The sequence below is a fragment of the Chiloscyllium punctatum genome, chromosome 2 (assembly GCF_047496795.1).
Source record: "Chiloscyllium punctatum isolate Juve2018m chromosome 2, sChiPun1.3, whole genome shotgun sequence".
Classification (NCBI taxonomy): Eukaryota; Metazoa; Chordata; class Chondrichthyes; order Orectolobiformes; family Hemiscylliidae; genus Chiloscyllium; species Chiloscyllium punctatum.
Genome location: NC_092740.1, coordinates 51,296,994 through 51,320,150, shown reverse-complemented (window position 1 = coordinate 51,320,150; position 23,157 = coordinate 51,296,994). Strand labels below are relative to the sequence as shown.

The 23,157-nt window shown below is 40.4% G+C and overlaps 1 protein-coding gene across 4 annotated transcripts in view; it reads right to left on the bottom strand.

The window, feature by feature from the left end:
• The window catches only part of LOC140483890 (uncharacterized), a 197,255-nt gene that overhangs the window by 46,970 nt on the left and 127,128 nt on the right, over positions 1-23,157 (bottom strand). For all 4 annotated transcript variants that reach the window (XM_072582704.1, XM_072582713.1, XM_072582686.1 and 1 more), the window contains exon 9: positions 1,174-14,337. In XM_072582704.1, coding sequence (XP_072438805.1) covers positions 1,174-14,337 — 13,164 coding nt within the window. The remainder of the gene's footprint in view (positions 1-1,173; positions 14,338-23,157) is intronic.

The following is a 23,157-nucleotide window of genomic DNA, read 5'->3' as shown; positions in this document are numbered from 1 at the left end:
GTGTTGCAGGCTCAAAGGGTCAAATGGCCTACTCTTGAACCGGTTTTCTATATTTCTATCCAAATGTTGACTGACTATTTTCTCCACACATGCTACTTAAACATTTCCAGATTTTTCTTTTCGTTGCTGAAACCTAAGATACCTTCTTGGTTGGTCAGTAGTTAATAGCGTTCATATCATTTAATGTTAGTCAATTCAAAGCTAATTTAGGCCTCACAAGCAAACCACTAAAAAGCTTGGCTAAACTACTATTCCTACAAGACAACTCTAATTAATAAGAGCAAAGTATTGTGAATGTTAGACTTTGGAAATAAAAACAGAAAATATTGAAAAAACTCAGCAGGTATGGTAACTTCTTAGGAGAGAAAACCAGAGTTAACATAGTGATTGGACTTAGGGCGGCACGGTGGCTCAGTGGTTAGCACTGCTGCCTCATAGTGCCAGGGACCCAGGTTCAATTCCTGCCATGGGCAACTGTCTGTGTGGAGTTTACACATTCTTCCTGTGCCTGTGTGGGTTTCCTCTGGGTGCTCCAGTTTCCTCCCACAGTCCAAAAATGTGCAGGTTAGGTGAATTGGCCATGCTAAATTGCCTGTAGTGTTAGGCGAAGGGGGTAAATGTAGGGAATGGGTCTGGGTGGTTTGCTCTTTGGAGGATTGGTGTGGACTTGTTGGGCCAAAGGGCCTGTTTCCACACTGTAAGTAATCTACGTTTTGTACTGCACAGATGCCACTAAACCTAATTTATTAGGCCTCTGTACAATTTCCATCAACGTTGTGCTTAAGCTATATTAGGTGTTCCTACGTGAACTGAGATCAATTCTACCTTGCATTTTACTAAGTATTTCATTTGCCAAAGCCTTCCAAACAGAAACTAAAATTTCTCCATAGAATGGAATAAGAGTTTGAATGTACGATCACTTTCAATGCTCAGATTGGCCTATGCTGGGATCACTTCTCAAAAAAGTATAGGTAGAATTCCCATTTTCCATTCATTTGACGGCAAGGATTCTGCCCAGGAATGTTCATGCAGAAAACGTAATTTCAAGCAATATTAAGTTACCAAAAATAATATGATGTTTACACCAAATATTCCTAATGTTGTATTTTTCTTTGCATCACTAACTGACTTTAAAATTCTGGGGGAAAAAATAATCTGACTGACATTTCATACCTGGAACATGAACAGTCTCACCGTCCTCTGGCACACCAGTAATCATTGGTTCACCCGTTTTACTATGGTCCCAAGATTCAATTTCAGAGGTGGTCTTTGAGCGAGCTGTTGACACCAGGGTGGTTTCAGCAGTTTTGTTATCAGTTTGTACCAAATGAAAAATAATTTTACCAGAATCATCAGTACTCTTTATCAATAGTTGAGGCGTTTGTGTTGATCTCGTATCACCTGATCGGTCAGGATGTGACGGAGGAGGAACATCTGTGTGAATGTCAGTGCCATCTGTTAGAGACTGTTCTACAGAAGGGGAGGCAGGGATTGAAGGAAGAGTCCTGAATTCACTTATTTTTGAATGTGTCTGAAGTGACACTACTGTTGTATCCTTGAGATCTTGCTTCACTAATAGATCCAGCTGCTGTGAAGTGTTCTCATGTAAAGAGGATGAAATTGTTGTAACTTTAATAGATTCTTTAATATCCTTTTCAGTATCCTTTTGCTCTGTCGATGGCCATAAAGATGTCGCACTGACTGACGTTTCTTTAGAAATTTCGACATAATTATCCTGTGCTGGTGATGCATCTCCTTCTACAGGTATAGCAGTGTCTGCATCTGGTGGCAACATAGATCCTGTAATGTGTTCTATAGCATGTATGTAAATATCATATAAAGGAATTTCACCCACTGTGCTTGGGGAAGTGGCTGTTGGTGGCACAGGTGATTCTTTTCCAAATATTTTGATGGGCATTGAGGCTGTGGCAGGACTTCCTACTGACTGTAATCTTGAACTCAAATCTAACAAAGACGTTGCATTAGTCACAGTCTCCTCAGTCCTCTTGTCCATTGCGTGTGAAAGTTCTTGCTGACTAATAGTTGGTTGCATAATAATCTGACTTGCTCCAATTTCCTCTTTTGTAGAAACACTGTCAAAGGTCGATGCTGAAGGCAAACTTTCGAGTTCTTCCGTTTTATTTTGCTGTGTGGTTGGTTCCATTGTCACAACCATCACCAATTCTTCATCATGCTTCTTGTCTGGCAATTCTATTGATATACCTTCTTCTGCAGGAGAGGAAGTAAAGTTACTAGTAGATACATGTTCTGTAGGCAGCTCTGTTACAGTTAGAGCTTGTTCTTCAGCAGAATACACAGAAGTTGCTTTTGTTGATGAACTTACTGTGTTAGTAATATCAAAGCCAAGTTGAGATGAAGTCTGTGTTTGGGCAGCCTTATCCAATAAATGGGTAAATGTTCTATCGTCAGTACTTACGAAATCATCCCCAGAGAATTCCTCTTGAAGTAAACTGGATGCTGTTGAACTTTCAATGTCCTTACGTTCTGTCATAGTATGAATATATTCTTCACTGACATGGGCCTTTGAATCATTGACTATTTGATATGTAACTGATTTTTCTGAAAGTGTACTTGGACTATGTACATACTTGAAAGGAGTCTGTGCAGTGGATGTGTGTATGTCACCACCTTCTTCAACTGAAATTATTTTTGACACAGTTTTCCTTATGCCTTCAGTGGGTGAAACTGGTACATGTTGAGGTAAAATTGTAGTCTTAAATATTTGCGACATATCCTTTTTTATCTGTGGTTCAGACACATCTTTCTCAATTTTATCCAAGGAAACAGTTGTGGCAGCTGTGCTCCTGATAACGCTTGGCTCAGGTGTTACTGGTAATAAAGATGAAGGCAGATCTCCGGATCCAACAATATCTGTCTCAATATCACTCAACGCATAAGTGACAACGTGCTCCAGTTCCTCCGTTTGGATAATTTCCAATAGCTTTGTAGTGTTATGAGTTGGCAAATGAGTTGGAGACACCTTATCAGGTTTATCCACGTTTATACTTTCAATTTCTCCTTTTGCATCTTCTAATTTTTTGTCAATATCAATTATAAAGTCTGACACTGTAGTGGTTCCAAATTTCTGTTCTTCTATAATACTAATGCCATTTTCTTTACCATTCACGTAAATTACACTAATGTTTTGAGGTGCTAGAGAACTATCTGTAATTTTATCTTCAGATAATTGGTCATCTCCCCAATCCCAAACAATGTCTATGGTTTTTACTGTCTTGTCATCAGGTTTTATAGTTCCCTCTTGGGTTTCTTTCAGCTCTGCTTTAACTGTTTTTAACAATGCTTCAATTTTTTTATGATCCTCTTCACTCCTGGCAGTACTAGAAATTATTTGTTGTGTATAATTCATTTCATCACTTGTTTGGATTCTCGTCCTATCAACTGACTTTGGTTGAAATTTATCCATTACTCTCTCTGTTGGAACAAGAGTTGGGGTAGTTACCTGTGAGGTTTCTTTTACAGGTATGCTACTGGCAAACACTTCTGGTTCTTTTGATGAAAACTCTTCACTGATCAGAGCAGAGGTTGGTGAAAACTCTTTGTCAAACTGCACCGTTGTTAATTCACCAGAACTTTCTTCTCCTGTAAAAGGAGATACTGTTTGTTTGCTTGCTTCAGTAGTAAATATGAATGGTTCCCTGGGAGTTGATGAAGGCCTAGGATATTCGACAGATGGTTTTGGTTGTGGTTTACCAGTAACCTCAATTTTCTCTCGTCCTTTGAGTGTGGACATGTCAGTTTTCTCCTGATGTGCAGCCACAGTAACGGACTGAATTTCCCCTTCTTGTTGTGATTCCTTACTGTGGATAATTTCAACAGAACTTTCCTGCTCATGTAATGAAATTGTTGTGTGGAAGCCAACTTCCACCGTTTCTTCTCTGCTTTGCATTGTGCCAGCACTTGTTCTCTCAGTTGAGGCTTCTTCACTTTCACTGCTATCTCCAACACCAGGATGAACTGATACCGAAATATGTTCTTGTTCAACTTCTCCACCAGAACTTTCTTCATCTGAAAAAGGAGTTTGCTTGTGGTAAACTTTCATCATTTCTGTGGTTTCTTCAATTGCTGCAGAGGTCCCTGAAGGTTTTGTAATCACTTTTCCAGGCAAACTATACATTCCACTGATGGATTTTGTTAAATCTGATGTAAATGCTTCAGACTTTTGTTCAAATGCAGGTGTAACTGTGACACGGGGAGCTTTTGTTGAGACTGAAAATAATGTATCAAAAGTTTGCTCCTTGTCAACCACAGTTATTGCTGGAGATTTGTCTGATGCTTCAGTAAATATTTTGACCAAAGTTTTTTGTGTTTCTGACTCTATCTCAGGTAAATCAGATGTAGATATTCCAACTTCTGCCTCATGGCCAGCAGTGACAGCTGTATAACGAGCTTCCTCATCCAGTGATGTTTTGCTAATCACTGGGACTCCATGGCTGCGTGTTCCTGAAGTGGAAACATCTGTAACTTCTTGTGTGAGGTTAAATAATCTTTCACCAGAACCTTCTAAACCTTCAAATGGCATTTGTGTCTGTAAATCTTCTTCTGCTTTTGTGCTTTTCTCAGTAACTGGAGATTTATCTGACGGCTCAATATCCTTCACTGGCAGCTCTTCAATCGTAGTGATCACCTTTGTTGCTTCTGTTCTGGCACGTTGAGACAGTTCTTCAATTGCTGGCGCAACAGAGACATGGGGAATGCTCACATCCATTCTTTTTGTTGGGACTGACAATAGTTTATCCACCTTCTCATCAACCCAGGCTGTTTCAGGAGATTTGTCTGTCACATCCATAAGCACTTGAAGAAATATTTTTTCTGTTTCAGATCCAGGCACGGGTGATCCAGATGTGGTCAATCCAGGCTCGCCATCATGTCTGGCTGTAACAGTTGTCTGAAGAGGATGTGAATCTAGTGGGATTTGACTTGTCACTGGAGTTTTTTGGCTACTTAGTTCAGAAGAAGAAAGAACTGGAACATGGCTAACTGTGTCTTTGATGCTAAGTAATCCTCCACCAGAGCTCTCTGTTTCCAGTAAAGAAGAAGTGGACAGTTCTACATCTCCAGCATGAGTTGATGTAATGTTGCTGTGGAGAGTTTCAGCATCTAAAGATATGTTGCTCGTCACTGGAAACACATGGCTGGTCAAAGTAGAAAAGTCTGGACTATCTGGTTCTTTGACGGCAAACATTTCTTTACCTGAACCCTCTATATCTGCAACTGGTATTTCTTTTGGAAAATCCTTATCTATTTTTGTGGTGCTTTCAGTCACTGAGTATTTTGCAGAAGGCTCCATCAACTTTTTCCCTGGCAGTTTTCCCGTCGCTGCAGTCACATATATTCCTTCAGATGTAGGTTCTTCAGACCTTTCCTCAGTTAGTTCTGAATGCATCTTTACAAAGGTAGTTTCTGCTTCTGATTTTATCCTTGGTAATCCAGATGTGAGCACCCTAGCATCTGTAACAGCAGTACTCACAGCTTCTGCATCTAGTGAGGTCTTGCTTGTCACTGGAACTATGTGGCTGCTTGTTTCAAAATCATCTGGAACAGGTCTCACATGTATCTTGATGGTCAGGAATCCTTCACCAGAAGCCTCTATGTCTTTAAATGGAGTTTCTTTTTGAGAATCTTCATCAATTTCTGTGACTTCATCAATTTCTGGAAATTTTTCAGAAGGTTTAGTGATTACCTTTTCTGACAGCACTTCAGTCTTAGTGATTATATCTGTAGCTTCGGTTGTGGATTCTTCAGACATTTCTTTGATTGCTGGTATAACAGACACATGTGGAGCTGGCAGATCTAATTCAGCCAATTGCCTCTCAGTTCCCTTAATGGTCAATATTTCTTCACCTGAACCCTCCACATCCAAAAATTGTGTTGATTTCTGCAAATCCTGATCAGTTGTTGTGATTTCCTCAGTTGCTGGAGGTTTATCTACAGGCTCCACGTCCCTATCTGGCTGCTGTTTCATTTCCTTCGTCACTTTTGTAGCTTCAGTTGTAGTTTCCTGAGACATTACTTCGATTGCTGAGGTAACAGTGATACGGGGACCTGGCGTTTCCAATTCTCTTGGTGTGACTGAAACTAATCTATCAGCAGTTTCCTCCTCACCAACCACAGGTGTTGCTGGAGATTTGTCTGTTCGTTCCGTCGCCACTTTTCCTGTTAAATCTACTATTTCTGACTTTGTCTCTGGGAGTTGTGATGCAGTCAATCCGGCCTCTCTGTCATGTCCAGCCGTAACAGCTGTATGAACAGATTCTGTCTCTACTGATTTTGTCCTTGTCACTGGAGCTACATGTGTGCTTGTTTCAGTAGTGTAAACATCTGGAAAAACTTTGACTGTTTCTCCTTCACCAGAACCCTCGCTATCTGTGAACGGAGTTTGTTTCTGTGAATCTGTTCCTGTGGTTTCTTCAATTGCAGGAGATTTTTCAGAAGTTTCCATTACCGTTTCTGGCAGTTCCTTTTTCTCTGTGATCACTTTTATTGCTTTTGGTGTGAATTCCTGAGACCTTTCTTCAATTCCTGATGTAACAGTGACACGGTGAGAACCCACATTCACTGTTGGGACTGAAGTAACAGTCTTAGTAGCTTCCTCCCCATCAACCAGAAGTGCTGTTGAAGACTTGACTACCAGTTGTGTATGTACCTCGCCCATTTCTGATTGTGTTTCCAGTAAAGAAGATGTAGTCGGTTCCTTATCTCCAGCATGAGTTGCGGTAACATTGATGTGGAGAATTTCCACATCTAAAGGTATTTTGCTCGTCAGTGGACCCACATGGCTGGTCAAAGTAAAAACATCTGGACTGTCTGGTCTTTTGATGATAAACATTTCTTCACCTGAACCCTCTATATCTGCAACTGGTGTTTGTTTTGGCAAATCCTTATCTATTTTTGTGGTGTTTTCAATCACGGAGTATTTTTCAGAAGGCTCCATCAACTTTTTCCCTGGCAATTCTCCCGTCACTGAGGTCACATATATTCCTTCAAATGTAGATTCTTGAGACCTTTCCTCAGTTGGTTCTGAATGTACTTCTACAAAGAGTGTTTCTGCTTCTGACTTTGTCCTTGGGAATCCAGATGTGAACACTCCAACATCTGTACCATCTGTAGCAGCTGTGTGTATGGCTTTGACATCTAATGAGATTTTGCTTGTCACTGGAACTACATGACTGCTCATTTCCAAAACATCTGGAACAGTTCTGCTTGCTGCTTTGATGGTTAATAATCCTTCACCCGAGCTTTCTATATCTGTGAATGGAGTTTGTTTCTGTGAATCTTTCTCTGTTCCAGTGGTTTCATTGATTGCTGGAGATTGTTCAGAAGGTTTCATAATCAGTTCTGGCAGTCCTTTGATGTCTGTCATCATTTTTATTGCCTCTGATGTGGGTTCTTGAGGCTTTGGTTCAATTCCTGGTGTCAGAGTGACTTTGGGAAATCCCACATCTACCGCTTTTGTTGTGAATGAATCTAATGTATCAAAAGTTACCTTCTCTTCAGCCTTAACTGTAGCTGAAGATTTGTCTGCTCTTTCTGTATGTACTGTCACCAATAATGTTCCCATTTCTGATTTTGTCTCCGGTAATCCAGATGTGGGTGTTTCTGTCATTCTATCATGTGGAGCTGACATCACAGTGTGTAGAGATTCTTCTTCAAAAGGCATCTTCCTTGTCACTGGAACCACATGACTGGTCATTGTGGAAACATCAGCAGTCACCTTCTCTGTTTCTTTTAGTATAAATATTTCTTCACCAGAGCTCTCCACGTCTGCAAATTGTGTTGATTTCTGCAAATCTTGATCTGTTGTTGTGATTTTCTCAGTTGCTGGAGATTTATCTACAGGCTGCATTTCCTTTCCTGGTTGCTGTTCAATTTCCTTGATCACTTTTGTAGCTTCGGTTGTGGATTCTTGAGGCATTACTTCAATTGCTGGTGAAACAGTGACATGGGGAACTGCTGTATCCAATTCTTTTACTGTGACTGAAACTAATGTATCACCAGTTTCCCCTTCATTCATCAGAGGTGTTGCTGAAGATCTGTCTGCCAGCGTTGTATATAATTGTACCAATACCTTTCTCGTTTCTGAATGTGTCTCCAGTAATGAAGGTGTAGTCAGTTCCTCATCTCCAGCATGAGTTGATGTAATGTTGCTGTGGAGAGTTTCAGCATCTAAAGATATGTTGCTCGTCACTGGAACCACTTGGCTGGTCAAAGTAGAAAAGTCTGGACTATCTGGTTCTTTGACGGCAAACATTTCTTCACCTGAACCCTCTATATCTACAGCTGGTATTTCTTTTGGAAAATCCTTATCTATTTTTGTGGTGCTTTCAGTCACTGAGTATTTTGCAGAAGGCTCCATTAACTTTTTCCCTGGCAGTTTTCCCGTCGCTGCAGTCACATATATTCCTTCAAATGTAGGTTCTTCAGACCTTTCCTCAGTTGGTTCTGAATGCACCTTTACAAAGGCGGTTTCTGCTTCTGATTTTATCCTTGGTAATCCAGATGTGAACACCCCAACATCTGTATCATGTTTACCTGCAACAGCTGTATGCACAGTGTCCAAATCTAGTGTGGTTTTGCTTGTCACTGGAACTATGTGGCTGCTTGTTTCAAAAACATCTGAAACAGGTCTCACATGCACTTTGATGGTCAGGAATCCTTCACCAGAAGCCTCTACATCTTTGAATGGAATTTGTTTTTGAGAATCTTCAGAAATTTCTGTGGTTTCATCAATTTGTGGAGTTTTTTCAGAAGGTTTAGTGATTACCTTTTCTGACAACACTTCAGTCTTAGTGATTATCTCTGCAGTGAATCCTTGAGATATTTCTTCAATTGCTGCTATAACAGACACATGTGGAGCTGGCGTTTCCAATTCTCTGGGTGTGACTGAAACTAATGTATCAGTAGTTTCCTCCTCACCAACCACAGGTGTTGCTGGAGATTTATCTGTTTGTTCCGTCGCCACTTTTCCTGTTAAATCTACCATTTCTGCCTTTGTCTCTGGTAATCGTGATGCAGTCAGACCAGCCTCTCTGTCATGTCCAGCCGTGACAGCTGTATGAACAGATTCTGTCTCTACTGATTTTGTCCTTGTCACTGGAGCTACATGTGTGCTGGTTTCGGCAGTGTAAACATCTGGAAAAACTTTGACTGTTTCTCCTTCACCAGAACTCTCGCTATCTGTGAACGGAGTTTGTTTCTGTGAATCTTTCTCTGTTCTTGTGGTTTCATCAATTGCAGCAGATTGTTCAGAAGTTTCCATTATTGCTCCTGGCATCTCTTTGATCTCTGTGATCACTTTTATTGCTCCTGATGTTGATTCCTGAGACTTTTCTTCTATCCCTGGTGTTACAGTGACTTGAGGAAATCGAACTGTTTTTGTTGTGAATGAATCTAATGTATAAACAGTTGCTTTCTCTTCAGCCTTAATTGTAGCTGAAGATTTGTCTGCCCGCTGTGTAGGCACTGTTACCAACAGCGTTCCCATTTCTGATTTTGTCTCCAGTAATCCAGATGTGGGTGTTTCTGCCATTCTATCGTGTGTAGCTGTCATAATAGTGTGTAGAGATTCTCCTTCGAAAGGCATTTTCCTTGTCACTGGAATCACATGGCTGATCATTGTGGAAACATCAACAGCTTGCTTCTCTGTTTCTTTGATGATAAATATTTCTTCTCCTGAACTCTCCATATCCACAAATTGTGTTGACTTCTGTAAATCCTGATCAGTTGTTGTGATTTCATCAGTTGCTGGAGATTTATCGACAGGCTCCATGCCCCTTTCTGGCTGCTGTTTCATTTCCTTTGTCACTTCTGTAGTTTTGGTTGTGGTTTCTTGAGGCACTACTTTGATTACTGGTGTAACAATGATACGGGGACCTGGCGTCTCCAATTCTTTTGTTATGGCTGAAACCAATGCAGGTTTCTCCTCAACCAGAGGTGTTGCTGAAGATTTGTCTGCTCGGTCTGTAGCCGCCTTTACTGACAATTTTATTATTTCTGACTCTGTCTCTGGGGATCCTGATGCAGTCAGACCAGCCTCTCTGTCGTGTCCAGCCGTAACAGCTGTATGAACAGATTCTGTCTCTACTGAGATTGTCCTTGTCACTGGAGCTACATGTGTGCTGGTTTCGGCAGTGTAAACATCTGGAAAAACTTTGACTGTTTCTCCTTCACCAGAACTCTCGCTATCTGTGAACGGAGTTTGTTTCTGTGAATCTTTCTCTGTTCTTGTGGTTTCATCAATTGCAGCAGATTGTTCAGAAGTTTCCATTATTGCTCCTGGCATCTCTTTGATCTCTGTGATCACTTTTATTGCTCCTGATGTTGATTCCTGAGACTTTTCTTCCATCCTTGGTGTTACAGTGACTTGAGGAAATCGAAGATCTATTGTTTTTGTTGTGAATGAATCTAATGTATCAACAGTTACCTTCTCTTCAGCCTTAATTGTAGCTGAAGATTTGTCTGCCCGCTGTGTAGGCACTGTTACCAACAGCGTTCCCATTTCTGATTTTGTCTCCGGTAATCCAGATGTGGGTGTTTCTGCCGTTCTTTCATGTGGAGCTGACATTACAGTGTGTAGAGATTCTCCTTCGAAAGGCATTTTCCTTGTCACTGGAACCACATGACTGATCATTGTGGAAACATCAACAACTTGCCTCTCTGTTCCTTCTCCTGAACTCTCCATATCCACAAATTGTGTTGACTTCTGTAAATCCTGATCAGTTGTTGTGATTTCCTCAGTTGCTGGAGATTTATCGACAGGCTCCATGCCCCTTTCTGGCTGTTGTTTCATTTCCTTTGTCACTTCTGTAGTTTCGGTTGTGGTTTCTTGAGGCACTACTTTGATTACTGGTGTAACAGTGATACGGGGACCTGGCGCTTCCAATTCTCTTGGTGTGACTGAAACAAATTTATCAGCAGTTTCCTCCTCACCAACCACAGGTGTTGCTGGAGATTTATCTGCTCGTTCCGTCGCCACTTTTACTGTCAATTTTACCATTTCTGTCTTTGTCTCTGGGAATAGTGATGCAGCCAGTCCACCCTCTCTATCGCGTCCAGCCGTAACAGCTGTGTGAACAGATTCTGTCTCTACTGAGATTGCCCTTGTCACTGGAGCTACATGTGTGCTTGTTTCTACAGTATAAACATCTGGAAAAACTTTGACTGTTTCTCCTTCACCAGAACTCTCGCTATCTGTGAACGGAGTTTGTTTCTGTGAATCTTTCTCTGTTCTTGTGGTTTCATCAATTGCAGCAGATTGTTCAGAAGTTTCCATTATTGCTCCTGGCATCTCTTTGATCTCTGTGATCACTTTTATTGCTCCTGATGTTGATTCCTGAGACTTTTCTTCCATCCTTGGTGTTACAGTGACTTGAGGAAATCGAAGATCTATTGCTTTTGTTGTGAATGAATCTAATGTATCAACAGTTACCTTCTCTTCAGCCTTAATTGTAGCTGAAGATTTGTCTGCCCGCTGTGAAGGCACTGTTACCAACAGCGTTCCCATTTCTGATTTTGTCTCCAGTAATCCAGATGTAGGTGTTTCTGCCATTCTATCGTGTGTAGCTGTCATAATAGTGTGTAGAGATTCTCCTTCGAAAGGCATTTTCCTTGTCACTGGAATCACATGGCTGATCATTGTGGAAACATCAACAACTTGCCTCTCTGTTCCTTCTCCTGAACTCTCCATATCCACAAATTGTGTTGACTTCTGTAAATCCTGATCAGTTGTGATTTCGTCAGTTGCTGGAGATTTATCGACAGGCTCCATGCCCCTTTCTGGCTGCTGTTTCATTTCCTTTGTCACTTCTGTAGTTTCGGTTGTGGTTTCTTGAGGCACTACTTTGATTACTGGTGTAACAGTGATACGGGGACCTGGCGTCTCCAATTCTTTTGTTATGGCTGAAACCAATGCATCAGCAGGTTTCTCCTCAACCAGAGGTGTTGCTGAAGATTTGTCTGCTCGGTCTGTAGCCACCTTTACTGACAATTTTATTATTTCTGACTTTGTCTCTGGGGATCCTGATGCAGTCAGACCAGCCTCTCTGTCATGTCCAGCTGTAACAGCTGTGTGAACAGATTCTGTCTCTACTGAGATTGCCCTTGTCACTGGAGCTACATGTGTGCTTGTTTCTACAGTATAAACATCTGGAAAAACTTTGACTGTTTCTCCTTCACCAGAACTCTCGCTATCTGTGAACGGAGTTTGTTTCTGTGAATCTTTCGCCGTTCCTGTGGTTTCAGCAATTGCAGGAGATTGTTCAGAAGTTTCCATTATTGCTCCCGGCATCTCTTTGATCTCTGTGATCACTTTTATTGCTCCTGATGTTGATTCCTGAGACTTTTCTTCCATCCTTGGTGTTACAGTGACTTGAGGAAATCGAAGATCTATTGTTTTTGTTGTGAATGAATCTAATGTATCAACAGTTACCTTCTCTTCAGCCTTAATCTTCACTGGACCCACATGGCTGGTCAACCTGGAAACATCAACAACTTGCCTCTCTATTCCTTCACCTGAACTCTCCATATCCACAAATTGTGTTGATTTCTGTAAACCCTGATCTGTTGTGATTTTTTCAGTTGCTGGAGATGTATCTCTTGGCTCAAAGTCCTTTTCTGGCTGCTGTTTAATTTCCTTTGTCACTTTTGAAGCTTCAGTTATGGATTCTTGAGATATTTCTTTAATTGCTGGTGTGATATTCCCTGCTTGAGTTGGCACTGAAACTGATACATCAACATGTTCTTCCTGATGAACCTGAGAGGTTGCTGCAGGTTTGTCTGCTCGCTCTGTATGTAATTTTGCAAATGCTTTTGTCTCTGGTGATTCAGATGTGGATATTCCAGCTTCCTCATCATGTGTAGCTGGAATGGCTGTCAGATGGGTTTCACTTGTCACTGCAAGTACATGGCTGCTCATTCCTAAAGCAGAAAGGTCTGGAACTGACCTTACTGGTTCTTTACTGGTTAATGTTCCTTCACTTGGGCTCTTACCATCTAAAGACGGAGTGAATTGTGGTTCTGTTTTTCTGGGTTTTTCAGTAAGTTCAGTGTGTGTTTTTTCTGTCAGTTTTTCTATCCTTGTGGTTGGTTTCATTGTTGCCAGAGTGAGTACTCCAACCCCTCTGTCAGTTCCCGGTGCAACACCATCAGTCTGGCTTCCCTCACTTTGGAATGATCCAATGGTACTGGATATTGTTACCGTAATGTCTGACACAGAGCTAATCCTTTCTCTACTGATAGTCTCAGTGACTGTAATTGGAGTAGATATGGGCAAAGTGCCTGCATACACTTCAGTCAGGGTTGCAGTTTCTAGTTTTGGTCTTTTTTCTGAAACATCAGAACCTGTTTCCGGTTTCCTCAAAATAACTATTTTTGTTGTTGCTTCTTTGACCGCATCAGAATCTACACGGCTAATTGTTTCACGTTCTTCACTCGAACTCTCCACCTCTTTTTCAGTGCTGACTACTTCCAGTGATTTGCTATCTTCACTCTCAGTGGACTCCAATCTCGTTTCTGCTCTAAATGTTGGAACAATGATTTCTGCTGATGACCCTTCTGTTGGCAAGACATCTGTTTTTGTATCTGTTGTTGTGACCTCTACTTCAATTGTACGTGAAGCAGTTTCCTTTGATGCAGTTGTAACAGCCAAATGGTGCTTGTCTCTCAACTGATCCATTGCTGAAAGCTCATCATCTTTCTCTTGAGTGCCTCTGGTTGAATGGGCATAATCCTGTGTGACTGAAGAGATGATCCAGTCTTTGTCATGTTCTACCCCAGAATGAACTTTAGTTGCTTCTTTTGTAATGCCTAGAATTTCAGGTTCTTTACTAGTAGAAACAGTTTCCATACTCTCAATAGTGATTTCTTGTTCCTGTGTTCCAGTAATTCCAGTTATTAAATGAGGCTTGCTATCATCGTGTGTTTGTATAATATCCATATCTGGAATTGGTCTTAGAGCAGGCGATACGCTTTCCAGTTGGCCACCCTTTGCTTCCTCTCCATTTGGTGTCTCACATGGGGGATCAAATTCCATTCGGCTCTTGCCAATAAGAAAGCTGGGCGATGGAGGCACATCCTCTCCTGTACCTGCTGTTGGTGCTTGTTGTCCAGAAAAAGATGGAAACAAGCCAAAGTTTCCACTGCCTTCTATCCTATCGTCATCCACTTGATGAATGTGAATGTGTAATATATTGATCTTGTCAAACATTTGAGATGTCACGTCTTTAGTTGATTGATGATGTGGTAATGACATTGATTCAGTAGAAGTGCTTTTTCCAGTTTCAAGTTCTTCAGGTTCAAGCCCTGAAATTAAATCAATAAATATGTATCAATGAAAGAGACAGAAACATAGGAATAGCAGTAAATTACTCAGCTGCTCAAGCCTTATTTGCCTTAATATCTCAACACCTCTTAGCCACCTCAGTTCCAAGTCCCTGAGTATTCTTAACTAACAAAAACTTGCATGCTACATATTTTCATAGATTGAATACTATTCACAGCAGACAGAAAAAAATGTACATGCACAAAAGATGTATTTCAACTCAACAAAACAGTGAACATCCATTCTCTGATTTGTTTCTCAGGGATTGGTCAATCAAAGTCAAATTGCCTGGTTTAAAACTTAAAGAAAGTATCTCTTTTGTCAGTCATCACTAACTGAAGCAGTGTCCACGGAAACGCCGCTATTAATTAGAGGTATTCTCCTCTCTTAAGTATAAGTGTTACTTTTCCTTTACTTTGGTTTTTCTTGCAACCTATCCTGATGATTCCAGAATGAACAGCTTTCACAAAATTTGCCTTTTTTTTGCAATACTCAAATTCTGTACAGTTAACTGAATATTTGTAACAAATCTCTATTGCTCTGCATTTGACATTTTTAATTAGCCCACCATCAGCTTTGTGAGAGACAAGAGTTCCCGGTTCCCACATTCTGAAATAATGTGCTTCTGTTTTGCTTGTGAAGAATATGAAAGAATGCTGGATGATGTCAAGCTTCTTGACTGTTGTTGAAGCTGCACTTATCTAGACAAGTGGGGAGGATTCTATCACCATCCTGACTTGTGTCTTGTAGATAGTGGACAATTTTGGATGGTCTGTAGGTGAGTTACTTATTGCAATATTTATTACTTCAGTAGCCACTGTATTTATATGTTGAGTAGAGTTAGTTTCTGGTCAATGGAAGCCCTCAGGATGTTGATTTTAGGGGATTCAGCAATAGTAATGCCATTGAATGTCAAAGGGCGATGGTTAGATACTCTTTTATTTGAGATGGTCATTGCCTAGTGTGATATAGCATGCCACTGTTCAGCTCAAGCCTGGATATTGTCCTGGTCTTGTTGCATTTAACATGGGACTGCTTCAATATCTGAGGAGTAGCAAATAGTGCGGATGATAAGGCAACATTTGACCAAATATGGCATCAAGGAGCCTGAGCAAAAGTGGACTCAATAGAAATCAGAAGGAAAAATTTCCACTGGTTAGAATCATACATAACAGAAAGGAAGTTGAATTCCCCCACTATCAACATCTTGGGTAACCACTGACCAGAAACTGAATTGAACAGCAGGTCAAGAAGCTAGGAATTCTGCGGTGAGTAACTCACCTTTGCCTCTCAAAGTCTCTTACCATGTGAAAGTCGCAATTCAGAATGAGATAAAATACTATATGAGCACAACAATATTCAAGAAACTTATCACCACCCAGGACAAATAGCCCACTTGATTGGCACCCCATTGAACCCCTGCAATATTCACTTCCTCCGTCATCAATACACAGTAGCAACAGTGTGTAGAAGAACAATAGCAATCCAGGGTAACAGATGCAAGGAGCATTCCACCTACAACCTCTTCAAGCCGCACACCAGTCTCACGCAAAATTATTTCATTATTTCTTCACTGCTGCTGGTTCAAACTCCTTTCTTAATAGTGCTCTGGGTAGAACGAACTCACAGTTCGAGAAGGTAATGATCCATGGAAAAAGCTCCTCTCTCTGCCCTACTAAAGAACTCTATAAAGGCCTCAAGGGCTCACTAATTTTCAGGGAGGCAGTCATAGTTTGACAACTGCTTGCCTTCAGACCAGTTGCATGGAACTATAAGCCCAGGATCAGTGAAGGGAAGATTTTAAAAGTCAAGAAGAAATGGTTTTCCAATTTAAAAGAGTTTAGCCCAATTGTAGTTAAAATTCCATCACAGGTCAGTGGAGGAGACAGATTGAGAAACTCAAGGGATCCCTACTCTTCTGGCATTGCTTGGCAGTGCCTGCTAAGATGAGGGCACCACAGCAGTGGGTATGGCTGTGTAAACGCCAGCTGAGCACCAGGAAGGATACAGGTGGAAATGGGAGGTTCATCCCCAGAGCTCAAGTCTACTGTGGATAAGCAGCAGTAGGCTGCACGGGAACTGCACAGCTCTAGGCATCAGGATGCCAAAGGAGAGGAACAAGAGGCATGTAGAGAAAGAGATACTACCATGAGCACAGGATCTATGTACAGAGGAGAAACCGCCTGTCAATGACCAAGAACCAGTGGCGTAAGAGGCGGTGACACTTTAAGGAGATAGCCACAGACATAAGTACCCCTGAGAGTGGCAGATCTCTGCAGAATCGCACAGGCGACTGCAGCCTAGTGTATCATTCAGGATAGACGGCCCCTTTTCTGATGTTGGATACCACATTAGGATTACAACTGATGAACCATTGCAGAATCAGAGGGCACTGCAACTGTTACCTTGGGTGGTGTCCTGCAACACCAGCAGGTCATGGAGGATGACCCTATTGCCTGACAAGGTGGTCTCCAATCGGGACCCTTCAGGAAGAGGACTTCCTACCTCTCCCTCGTGTGTATCAGGTCTGTAGCTCTCCATGCCATCTTAATTCCTGTGAGGCAGTGGCAGGCTTTGGTATAACCTCCCTTCCTTAAGACAAGCAACAGTCTCAGTGATGTCTGCCCGAAGCCAGATTCTGTTCCTGCCCTCCCTAGCTTTAATCAGGTGGGAGACCTGTTTCCAATGCAACTCGGGGTTCACCCCCATGAAAATTGCAACTGGACTCAGTTATCTGGTAGAGAAGAGTTTCTAAACTTAATAAAGTCCAACCTCCTGTTTCACATCTTCAATGGGAAAATCCAACCCTGAGAAGTCGAACAGTATATTCTTTGTTTCTGCCATTTCCAGAATTCATTGAATACTGCCTTTGCAACATCTCTTTCACGTTAGAGTGATGTAATTAATTCATCATGACTGGGCATGCTTATAGCTTGGTAATCTCAGGGGTCTGATGTAAATGCTGTGGCAGGGATAAAAAGGTACTGACAGACGCACAGCAGTAAGTTCTAGGTTTCCTGAATGCGAACAGACACACTGTCTCACAACTCCCAGGACATCTTTAAGTTATAATTCTATTCAAAAGTTCAGATGTTGTCCCCAAAGTTGAAATAAATAATGACATCAATTGAACTTTGTCATCAAAAGCACATATTTCTTGATCTAATCTCATTCTCTGTTTTTCAATTATTTCTTGATCTAATCTAATTCTCTGTTTTACAATTATTTCTGCACAACAGTGTCCTATAAACTGGGCCTGCTTGTTCATGCCTGTCTAATCTGCCTTAGGACATTGCTTATCTGGCTAATCTGTTCCTTTCAGATCTCACGACTAAATGGCCTTAGTGCAGCTGTGACAAAAATTAGATACTTTAAAAAAGCATCAGATCACTAGGATAAAGAAACACCTCGAGTTGAAATTATAGTTCTCAGCTCTATAATTGTAGTGGATAATTGGTATGCTTTATTATGCTGTACAAAGGGTAATGGCTACAAATTATATTTAATTATTTATTGAGGCCCAAGATAGCATTGGTACTTTTTGACCTGTACAATCAAATGCTTTTGAAACATTTTATTTCATGATCGGTAAGTAAGTTAAGTAGACAAATAATCGTACTGATCTGTACCAATGTTCTCTGGTAGTTTTCACAAGGTCCTCCTGAAATGCAAAGCCCATGCTTAATGATTCGACACCTCCACTTCTACCAAACAGCAAGGTCATCATTATTCTTACCTACCAACAGTCCCATTACACTACATTGAGTTCTACTAAAAGATGACTAATCAAGAACATTCACTGTGTCTCTCTGCAGATGTTGTCTGATCTGCTAAATGTATCCAATATTTTCTGCTTTTATACAACATTGGAGTTTTCAATCATAATTTCTTTTGAAGTTTGGGCACTCACCAACTCGACTGCATGCATTACATTCCTGCAAAGCAGATTGTAAGTCATTGCAACTGGAGATGGTACAACTCAATATTGTTGCTAAGAATTCAAAGTGTGATTCATAAGGAAGTTCAAAAGTTGTAATAATATAAGAGCAGGAGTACACTACTCAGTCTCTTGAGCCTGGTTTGCCATTCAAGATCATGGGTGAGTTGAGTATATATACCTTCTTTCACCCCATATCTCTTTGGGTAACAAAAGTTCATTAATCTCAGAATTAAAACTCTCATTTGATCCGCCATCAATTGCCATGACAGAAGAGACTTTCAAACTGTTACTACCTTTTGCATATGGGAATGCTGATAATTTCATTCTTGAATGATCTGGCTTTAAATTTTTGCTTATGTTCACTTTTCCTTAAGTTCCCAACCGGTAGTTTCTTTCTATCACCTATTCGTTCCCATTAATATATTGAAAATTTCAATCAAATCACCCCTTAACCTTCCAAGTTCCTTGGTATATAACTCTTGCTTCTGTAATCTTGCTGTATAACCAGTGGAGTCCAGGTATTATTCTGATCAATCTAGCCTGCACTCCCTCCAGGCAAATATGTCCTTATTGTGCTGTTCAGAACGGCTCAAGGCACTCCAGGTATGAGTTTTTGAAGCATCCATGTCATCTATGTAAATGAAACAGTTTCAAGCCTTTTGTACCTCCATTACTTCTAGAATTTTCACAAATTTTAGAAGTGTTCTGTTCTTTCCTACCTTGCCCATTCAATTTACCCTTCTTTTCAATTTTATGATTCCATCTATAATGCTGCCTATCTAAGTGTTTTCAGTAAACTTGGTTATGTGCCTTTCAATTCCATTATCTTAGTTATTACTAAACACACTATATCATTGAGGCTCTAACCACAAAGCTCTGTGGGACTCTACTCATCACATCATTATCTCTCCTGGGGGTCTCCTCCTGCTCAGCCACATGCCTAACTGTGGTAATCATTTGTCCTTGATTGTATGAGCTTCAACATTAACAAAGAGCTGGTAAAATAGTTGAGGTATTTCTCTGCCCACCATTTTACTCATATCTTCACAAAATTCAATCAAGTTTCACCAGAAATGACATACCTTTACAAATCCATGTTGGCCCACTTTGACCAGCTTAATAATTTCAAGGTGTTCAATCTTTCCATCCTTTTAATTATTAAAACTTATAAATTTCCTAACAATAGGCATTTGTTAAGACGTTGGAAGAGCACAGCAGTTCAGGCAGCATCCAATGAGCAGTGAAATCAACGTTTCGGGCAAAAGCCCTTCATCAGGAATAAAGGCAGTGAGCCTATCTCTCCACGCTTCAGGCTCACTGCCTTTATTCCTGATGAAGGGCTTTTGCCCGAAACGTTGATTTCGCTGCTCGTTGGATGCTGCCTGAACTGCTGTGCTCTTCCAGCACCACTAATCCAGTATTTGATTTTCAGCATCTGCAGTCATTGTTTTTACTTTGTTAAGACGTTGACAACCTACTTGCTTTCCTTAGATAAACACATCTGTCTTGAAGATTTGCTCTTTATTCTTCATTATTATTCATTTGCTTACATTAACTTTGATGAAACCCATTTACAGTTTCAATATTAGCTTCCTAACCATCTCTAGAATACTGTTTCCTCCATTGCAAATACCAAGGCAACACAGTTAACATGTCTGCCATGTTATTTTCATGGAAGCCACCTAAACCACTCTCTTTTTTCTAACATAATAGTAAAACAAATTGATTTATGTTCCTTGTAAGTTCTTTTCATGCAGTTTTTGTGGCTTTTACTATCTGTTATGCAACATTTTGCTATTCTTTGGATTATTTGCATTCACTGAGATCTGTCTTTTTGTTTTGCATTCTTCGGTGCTTTTTTTTTGTTTTCTGTTATCCCTTACCACACCTTAGGAAGGACATATTTGCCTGGAGGGAGTGCAGGCTAGATTGATCAGAATAATACCCAGACTCCACTGGTTACAAGACAAGATTACAGAAGAAAGAGTTATATACCCAGGAACCTAGAAGGTTATGGGGTGACTTGATTGACGTTTTCAATATATTAATGGGAATGGATAGATGATAGAAAGCAACTACTGGTTGGGAACTTAAAGAGAAGTGAACATAAGCAAAAATTTAAAGCCAGACCATTCAAGAATGAATACTAGCTTCGTATGGCTGCCTTTTTAACTGGCAAATAAAAGTCTTGCATTCTTGGAGGAATGAACTTGTTCTGTATCTTTTTTTGATATCATTGCGATTCTGTTCCTTTACCAAATAAGAAACTTTCCAGTTACTGTGGATAGGCTCACACCATCCCATTGAAGTTGGCCTCAACTAAATCTGCAATCCTACTGCCTGTTTGTGTTTCACATTTTCAAACAATACATTGATCTCAATCTTATTAAGGTTATTATTAGAATAATGTTAACGCACTTTTCATATGTTACCCAAAAGTGTATAAAACTCATGGTTAATCAAACATGATCATGAGATATAGTAGCAAAATTATGTCATTTGGCCAATCAAATCTGCTCCACCATTCACTCATTGCTGATATGTTTCTCAATCGTTGAGAGTGCGGTGCTGAAAAAGAACAGCAGATCAGGCAGCATCCTAGGAGCAGGAGAATAGATGTTTCAGGCAAGATACTGCCTGACCTGCTGTGCTTTTCCAGCACCATAATCTTGACTGTGATCTCCAGCATCTGCAGTCCTCACTTTCTCCTGATATGTTTCTCAACCCTATTCTCTTGTCTTCTCCCCATAACGTTTAATCCCTTTACTAATCAATAACCTATCTATCTCTGTCTTTATTACAAGAAACAACTTGGCCTTCTGTGGCAATGAGTTCACACAGATCCACACCTTCTGGCTGAACAAATTCCTCCTCATCTCAGTTTGAAAGAATCGTCCCTTCACTCTGAGGCTGTGCCCTCAAGTCTTTGTCTTTCCCACAATAGAAACGTCTTCTTCATGCCTGCTCTATTCAGGCCTCTCAGTATGCTGTGAATTTCAATGAGATCTCCTCTCATCCTCCATTGGGCAAAGGGTCAGATTCCTCAACTGCCCTCATATGTCAAAGGTTGTTCAGCCACTCCTCATTTGATAAGTTCTTCACCCCGGGATCATTCTTGTAAACCTCGTCTGGACCGCCTTCAAGACCCTCAAACCCTTCTTTAGATACAGGGCCCAAAACTGCTCTTATATTCCAAATGTAAGTTCCAACATTCAATCCAGAGCCCGACACAGTCTCAGCAGTACATTCCTGCTCTAGTTTTCGATCCCTCTTGAAATGAATGCTAACTTTGCATTTGCCTTTCTAACTGCCAACTGGACCTGCATGTTAACTTTAAGAGAATCCTTAACTCGAACTCCCAAGTCCTTTCATGCTTCAGGTTTTAAAAGCCTTGCACCATTTAGAAAATAATCTATGCCTCTATTCTTCCAACCAAAATGCATAATTTCACACTTTCCCACATTGTTCTCTACCTGCCACTTCTATCCCCACTCTCCTAGCCTGTCCAAGTCATTCTGCAGCCTTCCTGCTCCCTCAACACTATTTGTCCCTCCACCTATCTTTGTGTCATCTGCAAACTTAGTAACAACGCTCTCAGTTCCTTTGTCCAGATCATTATGCATAACATGAATAGTTGTGGCCCCAAAATGACTTCTGCAGAGCTCTGCTAGGCACCGACTGCCATCTTAAAGAAGACCCCTTTATTCCCACTCTCAGCCACAGTACTCAGTACTCGACAATCTCATCCTTAATAATGGACTCTAAAATCTTACCAATATTGAGGTCAAGCTAACTAGGCTACAATTTCCTTTCTTCTGCCTTCCTCCTATCTTAAACTGGGATGTTACATGAGCCATTTTCAGGCTTCTGGGACACTTCCTGATTCCAGCATATATGGCCCTAATTCCTTTTGGTGTCCAAAACATTGTCATGGAAAACTATCCTGAATACACTCAAGATATTTGCAGTCTTTTTGAATACAAGCATCGCTGCTTATCCCAGGCTGTTCAAAAGTTAAAATTTTACCTTCACCACATTAAGCAGAGCTGCTCAATGCAACATATTTGTACACTTTAAATATTCATAATTTTACAATTATTTTATTTTTTGTTTCATGCTTATGTATAATTGTTATAAATTATGATTCATTGTTTTGTTTGTAGCACCATCACAGTTCAGCACATACCTCCATGAAGATTGTGAATAAATTAGTTTGAATCTACCTGGACAGTGTATCTGTGAATCAGATCATCCAACCCTTACAGATGCTTCCTAATTTCACCCCATTGCAGTGAAGGTAAAAATGTATTATTGAGGATTTACTTAACTTCAATAATACACCCTTTAGCTATATCACCAAGTAACAAAAATGACAGCAGCCTTTCAATTTAAAATTATCATCTCTATCATCATTTTTTTCCTCTTGAAATGACTAAAATGCACTCAACTCAGTACAGGTATCTCCAAATCAGTGATACAATACACAAACCATTTTAACTGAAATCATATGTACAATATTAGTATGTCATTGGATTCATATGAAATATTTTGCCTATGAGGTAGGTCTTTGTTAAAGAAGCAAAATAAAAGATTGTCTTTTAAATGTATTCATTATCAATATTACTGATTTCAGCTTCCTATGAATGTCCCTTAATTCATATTCAGACCAGAAATTACAATCAAAGCACACCCAAATTACACCTTTAGTCATTGTATGCAGTTCAGAAATCTAATTCTGTTTCAGCACATTTGTTAAGTGCCATCTGAAGTTGAGATCAAATTCTTTCCTCTGACAAAAACTTACCAATGGTTCACTTAAATCCCTGTCTAAGGTAAAATTTTTGGCAAATTTAGAATATAA